Here is a 9,914-nt window from a genome sequence, read left to right on the forward strand (position 1 = left end):
CTCTTTTATATTTGTCTCAAAGGAAGACAATTCAATTCTTGCACTGGCTTCTGTAATAATCTGTAACTGTGTCACAAAACATGCAGCCTTTCAAAACTTCATGATATTCTTGGCTGGAATGAGTGATCTGGGAAAATAACATGTGATTGTTATTTGTAAGGAACTGCCAAACAAAGACCACACCACGTGTAGAAAAGAAAGATTTATTGAAGTACAGACTGCTGGGCTGCCCCGGCTCAGGTTCAGAGTACAGCAGTTTGGCTGGAATAGATAAGGGGCTTTGTAGGAGGGGCCACACCGTGGCGGAGGGAAGGTGTTCCTCCCAGAGAAGAACCAGGCTGCTGGTTTCCATTTATCTGTGATCACCAGATGGAATGGGTCGACATGCTTAGCTAATTGAGAAACTGGAAGTTCCTGAGGTTTTGCAAGCAGGGAAACAAGTAGGGGAGCTTTGCAAGCCGTCATAAATCAATGGGGTCTGGTTTCAGTGCTAGCCTCGGGCCTGCCCCAAGAATGCCAGGGACCTAACATTATTAAAATGAATTTGTTTCCTTCAATCCCCTGGCAGACTTTTGGGATCACCAGCAGTTCTAGGTCATACTTTATTAATCACGGTGTTATGTGAGTGTGGATGTGCCTGCAGTGAAATTTATCCTCTGCAAATCTCTAAGATAAAGGACAGAGAGAGGCTTGCCTTAAAATGTGAGCTGTAAATACAGGAATCCAGAAACAAGTATCTAGCTCAATAATAAACTCTATAATTATTATTACATCAAAAAATGAAAACACCAGCCTCATAATTACAGCAGATGAAAATTATTTGATTAAATCCAGTACCATTAGTATAAAATTATGCATTCCAAATTTTTCCTAGGTGGAAGAGTCTGCTTAGACACAATAGACTCAATTTACCATGCCAGCAGAAATCCCCAACATAAAATTTTGATTGTTAAACATACTTGCATACAATCAAGTAAAAATTTAAAAATACTTGATATATCTGTTATTAGTAAACATTGTTTATTCTGTCCATCTGAATGAGGTTTTGGTTCAAAGACATGCATCTGTCTGCACCCCCTTTTTCCTATCTCAAAATCGATTATATTATGAATTATAGGATATCCTTAACATAGCTAGTGTCATTCCTAATATTAGAAGAATGCTACTTTTCCCTAGTTTCAATAGGCTGTGTTCAGACTTTTTTTATTAACCTGTTTTTTTTTTCATGGTACTGGGGTTTGAATTCAGTGGCTCACACATGCTAGGCAAGTGCACAACCACCTGAGTCATGTTGCCAACCATTTTCACTTCAGTTATTTTTAAGACTGGGTCTCACTTTATGCCTGCAATAACCTGGACCTTGATCCTTCTATGTATGCTTCTGTGCATAGGCCAGATACAGACATGCACCGCCATGCCCAGAGATGTGGTCCCATCAACTTTTTGCCTGAGTTGGTCTAGAACTGCAGTCTTCCTGATCTCTGACTCCTCAATAGCTAGGATTAGAGGCATGTGCCACCATAACTGCTCTATCCTTATTTTTATGCTATTAATGTTTTATCAGGAAATAAGAGGTCCCCCCCCAAAAAATGAGGCCAAGCAGTGATACTCTTTAAATTTTTTTCATATTTTCTCATGAGTTTCTGCTTCTGCTTATTTCCATGTTTAACCCTGGGAGGAAAGTGAGTCACAATCATGGGTGAGGAGGTTTCACCTATTAACCCAGTGGAATGTGCAAAACCACCCACAGTCCCTAACCTGCTATAGTGTTCTGGTACATAAAACATTAAAATAGGCCTAGTTTGTCCTATTTCCATACAAGGCAGGCCAGATATGTATATGTTCATATGTAGGAAGACATGAATAGAACCAAGATGAAAGCAGACAGCAGGACACCCAGAAACACAGTACAGATTTTTTCCGTTCTTTCTTCCAAAGTGGAAATAGAGAAAGTAGAATTCTATTCTAAATGAGTACACCCTCTGTAACTGACAATGGTGAATTAGTCAACACTAAGTCACATCAACTTCCTAAACAAATCTTGAGGATGCTGCAGATGCCAGAGCCCTGGAAATTCTGGTGACTTGAGCTGATAGCCCCTCCATAATCATCTTTCCAAACTGATGCTATAGTATCTTCCTACCCATGAGTGGTGCTATCTGGGGCATTTACATCATGTTTGCTTATTCTAACTAGATTATTACCCCATCCCTCCAACACCACCCCCTCAGAAGCTGAAACCTATTCCCATAAAATAACATGGAGCTATTTCCCCTAGCTTGATTTCTCCTGGTTACAGATTTTTCTTTTTCCTAGAGAATCTCTTGCTCACTTTTCAGTATGAAATTTAATCAGGGCTTCCCTTTTGACCTCAGGAAAATTTGCTGAAAGTTGACTGCAACGTAGCTACAACATTTTCTGTATTTATCTTCAAGCCATGTATTCAAGTCCCTGAATGTTCTCCAGGTTTCCATTTTCCATGAATCATCATTCCTTAAACTCCCTCTATACAACTCATGAACATATTCATATCCAAGCCCATGCAAATCACTTAACTATATGACATGAAATAATATATTTTTGGGTCTGCCTTATACATAGAAGAACCATTTATGACTGCATGGATGATTTTTAGCCATTTAATAATCAATTTTAGCCAACCTCTTTTTATTATTGTGCATTAATTGGAAAAAGAGGATTCAGTGTGATATTTCCATATACACATAGAATGTTCTTTAATCAAATTCATCTCCTCTATCACTCTTTCTTATTCCTCTGCCCCTTTAAAATAAATGCACAAGTTTCATTATTCTATTTTCATACATACATGTATAAAGTACTTTACATTTTACCTGCACTTCACCTTCTCCATATGCCCTCTACTCTCCTATATCACACTACCAAACAGGCTTGTTTTTAATCCCTGTCATTCATTTTTAAAGTATATTTTTCCATATAAAAGTAGTACTCAAAGTACCAGAGTCAGTACAGGTATGCATAAACCAAATAATGAATAAAGAAAATGTGTCATATATACAAAATGGACTATTATTCAGTCATAAAGAAGAAGGAAATAGTTCTGTTTCAAGGAAAATATATGGAATTGGAGATAATCATATTAAGCAAAAAAGGCCAGACTGTGAAAGATAAGTATTTATTTCTTAATATTACCCTAATTCTGATACCAGGCAGAAGGGACCACACTACTGAGAGCTGAAGTTGGGATAATGTTGTACAGAACATTGAATCTCTGTGCATATGCAATATATTATTGGTCACTTGGAGGAGCCATTAAGTTCCATTCTTATACACAAATATCAAAGTGACTGACATGAACTGAAAATTTCACTAAGGTGTCCTCACATTAAAAAGAACTCATCTGTTCTCCTTCTCTGTTTCCTGTTGTCATGGTGGAGATCAAACCCAGAGCATTGCACATTGCAAGGACTATCTGTACCGATGAGATACATCACCAGTGCTTCATGGTTTTGAAACAGGGCCACACTATGTATTCCATGCTGTACTTGAACTTGAAATGTGGTCCATATTGGCCTAAAACTTGTGACTCTTCTGACTCAGGTTCTGGAATGCTGGCTTTACAGGCATGTACCAACACACTAAGCTCCCTTCTTGACAAAATGAGACTCCACTGTACCCTGGAAGGTGTATGTAGCACCTCTCTCTCTCTCTCTTTCTGTCTCTGTCTCTTTCTCTCTCTCTAATATGAGCACATGAATTTTTGAGACAGGTGACAACAAATCATATCAGGACTGGTGATTGTGGCCAGAGGGAATGAAGGGCAAAAATATGGATGTTTTGGTGTTTCCAGGAAGGGAAATGAGACAGTTGGGGCATAAGAAAGTGAGCATGACTAAAACATTCCTGATGACAAAAACATGCTGGAGTGGGAGAAGAATGAGATTGCCTGGATAGATCATGTTAAAAGGGAACATAAGAATGAGGTTCACTCATAGGTTCTTGTTTATTATATTGGAGTTACATGTAAAGTAAGTTTTTCTTCACATACTGAGATTTAGAAACAGTAAGCGACTCTTCTAATGTAAACAGAGATCATATAACTCACAGAGGGAGAATTGTATTCAGATCTGAATTCCTTGAATTTATTGGTTTGCCTCTCTTCCTCTTCCTTGTTGAAACTGGTATAGTATCAATGCTCTCAGTTAGTGTTTTTCTCCAGATAGACAAATGCTAACCTGGAGTGTGAAAAATTTGCTTCTTTTCACCCCATGATATATGGGAACATCATTCTCTGTTGTTGCTAAACTCTCTTCCATGGAATTTACTCCTCTTTGTCATCAACACCTAAAATTTAGATCACATATATTCATACTATAGTAGAAAATATCAAAGATTTAGAAAGAGTGACTTTTTAAACATAAATGAATAAAACTCACCTTTGCCTTCACCAGTCCACAATCATCATACTTACCTGTCAATCAAATCATTGAAGTGCAATGAACATTAGATAATAAAATACATCACCTGAGATTATATCAAGAACATGGAATGAGCACAATTTCACTCTAACATTCATCTTCTGTATTCATTCCAAGAACACATAAAAATGAGAATAAGTCAGCAAAAAAAGAACAAAGAAATAAACTCAATATTTCATTAGAGTTTTTCAAGGTGTTATGACCAATGGTGAACAGAAAGATAAAATCTATAGAACAATAAAAACACAGAAATCTGAAGTCCATCATGTGGGGTAGGAAAAAAAGTCTTTTAGAGGGAGGGGCTTTTCATGCAAAAGGGAAAATGACACCTAGAATAGGATATGGATAAGCATTGAACATGCAATCAGGAAGGATCAGAGAAGAAACATGTAGCCACATGTGGACATCTGTCTGCCCAATTTTTTGTTGATGTTCAGTACGTGCCTTGTCATAACAGAAGACAGATGTGAAAACAAAATATCTTATTTTCCTGAGCTGCATTAGTTTATATGATGAGATGATCAGGCTGATATGATAAAGCATCACAGAATACTGCAAAGTGTCAACTATCCAGTGAAATTAGTACTACCAAAATACCTAAACATTTGGTAAAAATGTTGTGGTCACATGACTTTGGGGGTGTTAGAATATTAATTTAGAGAGTGTAAAACATTACAGGCTTAAGGTTAGTTAACTGATTAATTTTTTTCTCTACTAAACAGTCAGTGTGACACAGAGCTCCTTTCATGCTGGGACTTCCCTCTCCCTTTATTACTCAGCAAGCTACATGGTTTTCATGCACATACTCATTGAAGGTGCACATCATTTTCGTGTTGTTTCCAGTTAGTGTGCAGACAAGAAAGCAGAAGAAAGTTAAGTATTTTGATAAGAAAAAAATTCCTACAAGGCAAGAATTGATAATCAGTTGGCTAAGTCATTTCAGAAGCAAGAGAGTGTTAGTGAATAATACTCAATGTTGATCATTGATGCTTGATCATACCCTCTCACACACGAGCAGGAAAAGAAAAGGAAAATGATCTGTTGTTCAAAACCCGTGAAAGGAAGCTGTTCTTCTGGAATGTGAACTGACATAGCAAGCATCCAGGATATTATTCACTATAACCACAGCTATGTCATTACCTTTTCTGACTTGTGAGCTATTCCATGTGCTTCTTCACAACAACTGATAAAGTGAAGTAGAAGCCGAGAAAACTTGGCTTATTACCTCCTGCCATCTTCCAATATCCCTCTCCCAATGCCTTTTACTGAGAAATTACCATGAACCAGTTTGCAAAAGGGTCTAAAATGTGAGACTTCCAAGCCTTTAGTTTTAGGAATAGGGATTTGAATAGGAAACACCAACTCTGGAAATAAGAGCATATGGAACCAATATGGAAGAGAACGAATACATTCTACACAGACTTATTTTTTGCCTAGTTGGAAACTGTTTGACTTACGGAAAAGTGAATAGACAGTATTTGTTTATTTCAACTTGATAAATAAAAACATAGTATAATAAAAGGACCAACAAAGCTTTATATAAGCACTACAGAGAAATATCTATGTATGAAGGCAAACTGGGATGAGAGTGAAGGAATCATGCCTTGATGTCCAATATAATTTGTGGGCATATCCACAATTGGAGGGATGAGGTGTGAAGATGTTAGATATATGTACTTATAGGATTAAATGGTTATAGTAAATTAGTAAATGCCAATAGCTAGAGTCAACAAATTTTCTATTATCCCCTTAACTGAAAGGGAAGTTGAAGAAATGTTTCCTGGCCATGAGGTATCTTCTTTATTAACTTAAGGAAGATAAATACTCTCAAGGATCCAGGTAAATGTCAACACAGCAGTTTCCTTGTCTATATTAAACATCCTGACCTCATTTGCTGTGCTTCTCCCTTGTTCTTCTGGAACTAATTGATAGTTGGTTTCAACTTGTTGCAAGTGTCCTTTCCCATGTAGCATAATAACAAAAAGGTGTGTTGTCATCATATGCCTACTTTTGCCAAGTACTCAGTACTCCATGTTTGGCGCATCCCCTTGATATTTGTGATTTCTTATCCTTGCATCTAAGGTTCACAGTGTGGTTATTCTCACAATGAACTGTGTGCACCTCAATCATGGCCCATAAATCTGCTGTCTTTGTGATGGAGAAGAAGACTTGATAAGGTGTGGGATGCACTGTTGCAAACCACTCCTGTCTTTGGAATCCCTTTCAGTAAGATATGTTCCTGAAAAAAACAAGCATATTTTCAGTGGTCCATGCTGGTCTTAGGCTCTAGAGTTAGTAACTTTCATTCTCATACTGAACTTCAGAGTTAGAGATTTCTTTTGTGTCTCTGATGTTGCAATAGGCCCTGGTGAGAGGGGGTGCAGAATATCTCTCCTTGCTTCAGGGAATCAGGTTTTGAATTCTTGGACACCAGGGTCTTTTGATTAGTTTCTGACTCCTCAGAGTGGGAATATGTCTGTGAGTAATTAGTATATTGTTGTGAAGGGGACCTTTAGAGTTTGCTTCTATGGGTCCTTATTGACCTCCCTCCCTAACATTACCATTGTTGGACTGAAAATCTGAAGCTCTAAAATGTTGTCAATGTCACTTATAAGCAAAATCTGTGCCTGTAGGTTGAGGCTAACAAGAAAAGGTGGAGCAACTGTATTCTCCAAAAGAAATTCTCTAAAAGGGAAATAGTGTCAAAATGCTTTAAAGTACATATATGGCGAGGAAGTCAAAGTTGGAATAAAATTCAAAGTCGAGGATTAGTTTGTTTTATATTTGCTGAATGAGCAACTGAAACACACCTCGTCTGCTGTCATGCATCTCAGTGGTGAAATTCAAAGTGTGTCTTCTTATGTTCCTGCTGTCCCATAACCGAAGTGCTCTCACATTCTTGTCCTCCTTGTGTTACAACCCACCCATAACTGTGTACTGAGATGGGGAACAGAGGTGTTATCATCAAAGTTCAGATGTAAACTGAAACCTCTGGAATAGCTCCTAGGGAGTCTTGAATTGTCACCAGAAAGGTAGTACAGAGTTCCCTTATCCAACGCTTTTGGACTCTGGCCCATACAGGAAGTAGGAAGCATGGGGTTTCACACTGAGGGACAGCTTCAGCCGCCATTGAGGAAGGAGGGCTGCCAGCCAGGCCATGTGACCTGCCACAGGCCTCTATGGGCAGGACCAGTGAGGTTCACTAGGTACAAATTGCCCTGGTTTCCACCCACCTGACAGGATAGTGAGCTTGAGTCAAAATTGCTCATTATTTGTTGTCAGAAAGGACAAAGCAAGTAAAATACCATGAGGCTGACTGTGTTTCTCCTAGTGGTCACTCTGGCACTTTGTGGCCATAGAGGTGAGTGTCATTTGTCACTGTTTTAACAAGAAAGCCTGGTAAGTTACCTTTTCTAAATATTATATAAATTTATTGGTAGTGAGGTAGGGTTAAGGAACAGACCACTACTCTAAAATTTCTCCTTGGGTTCCTCAACTCACATGTAAAACTGCAGGGCTCATTAATGTATTGCCACACAGTGAGGACCTTTGATGAGAAATTTAGTATCTCTTAACTTTAACTTCTTAGATCAATTTTCACCTGCTTGCATAATTTAATTCCTCCAACCAAACTTCTAAATACCATCTGTGAAAACTTTAACAATTTACTTTATTTCCCCAGGTTTACTCTTGTATTCTGAAACTACAATTCACTTCAAATTGAATGACCCCAAATTTCATCTTCCCTCATAGACTAGATTAATTAACTGCAACTCAATTGACAAAGTTCAGTGTTTCAAATCTAGAAAATGGGATGTCAGCTAGCCTAACAAGCTTTTCAAAATAGCGAATTTGGCTTAAGTCAAAATCTTAATGAGAGATCAGGAAATCCCAGTTCTTTCACTTGATATGTGGTCTTCAGGAAGTCACACCTGGAGGGTCTTACACTGCCATGAGATGGGAATATAAAACCCTGAGGATCCTGTCTAGTATCTAGTGTCAATTCAAAGAGTTATAGACAAAAAATAATGAACTTTTCCTTACTTAATTATTTTTCTCTCATGCTCCAGCCACGGCAATAGTCTGTCCAAGCCTTCTTATTGAAAACACCAATATCTTAATGGGTACTCCTCAAACAGCAAAGTTTCAACTTTCATTCTATGGGGCACCACAGGAAGCTGTTGATGCGCTGTTGAAAGTGAAGGAATGTCTGGATAACATATCCTATTTATCCAGACTCTCAATTGACGTTGCACTGGTAAACTCTTCCTTCTTTATCTTCCTCTGGTCATCCACAGAGCCAAGAATGAGTTTGGCTTGCCATTCTATTGGTGACAGTGCTGGCGGGTGGGGGCACATGATTTTCTGGACTTCTCTGGTAGGTTGATACAGAACCACAGGGAAGATGCTATAAAATAAAAACTGTACTAAATTCAGATGTTCAGAGCATCTTGGGTAGATTCTTCCTTCTCAGGTTACCTGCATGGATGCCATATTCATTATGGTTTCCTGAGAAGGAAAACTTGAATTACAGGAGGGATTATTTCCAGATCAATCCCTATAGTCTCTCTGCCTTGAAACTTTCCTGAAATAGAGTTCTATACCCCAGTGGGTTGCAGTCACTGTGGAATGTTATGGAGAAAGATTGGATAGAAGGGAATGAAGGAGTTAGGTGGGATTCCCTGTTTGCTTCCCAGTATATGCAAAAGAGGCTGTGTAATTGCAATATACACTTCCTAAAGGGCCCTTCATTCTTTCCCTGGTATAAACCCTTGCTGTTCCATTGGACAGCAAAGTAGACATCAGTTGTGACATATGACAGGAAATAATGACTGAGATGCTCTTTCCTACCCAATCCCCTCTCCTTTCCATATTGCATGAGCCACACCTGAGTCACCACAAGGTGTGTTCTCTAATGTTCATATTTTTGTAGCAATTGTACCAGCTATATTAACTACTTTTTGAGCACACTTTTTTTAAATTTGTCTTCCAAACTATGTTTGTTGATAACAGTACATGGACCCCTTGGTTTGTTAACTTGCCATATGTAAGAACTGTACGGCTGATCTCATAATTTTTTCCTTCCTTCTTTTTGTTCAATTTCAGGGAAAAGTTGTGCTCCTCTGTTAGCAAGAAATAAAAATATTTCTGATTTCTACTGTCTTTCCTGGATACACTAGATCTCATGGAAAAAATGTAAAGGTTTCAACATCTTGGATTAATAAATTGATTACACTGCATATTTCCACTTCTCTATTACTATTCCACAGTATTGAGTCCTTCATTGGTGGTACTTTAATAATGACCTTTTCAGTTGGTAGTAATCAAATCAAGAAGCAAAATCAAGTGACTAATGTCAGTCTCAGTGTCAGGAATCACAAAATTATTATGCATTACTTTGCAGGTTTCCCATTTCTATAGCCATGGATGAAAATAGTAAGTAAGGATAACCAAAAA

General features: G+C 38.1%; 1 protein-coding gene across 1 annotated transcript; it reads left to right on the forward strand.

Moving 5' to 3' along the window:
* The first annotated feature begins 7,763 nt into the window (after window positions 1-7,763).
* Window positions 7,764-9,587, forward strand: LOC109681144 (secretoglobin family 1D member 1-like). Its single transcript, XM_074064481.1, has 3 exons — window positions 7,764-7,818; window positions 8,510-8,715; window positions 9,564-9,587. The coding sequence occupies exons 1-3, from the start codon at window positions 7,764-7,766 to the stop codon at window positions 9,585-9,587; spliced, it is 285 nt and encodes a 94-aa protein (XP_073920582.1).
* Window positions 9,588-9,914: the final 327 nt, after the last annotated feature.

Source organism: Castor canadensis, chromosome 1, assembly GCF_047511655.1.
Source record: "Castor canadensis chromosome 1, mCasCan1.hap1v2, whole genome shotgun sequence".
NCBI lineage: Eukaryota > Metazoa > Chordata > Mammalia > Rodentia > Castoridae > Castor > Castor canadensis.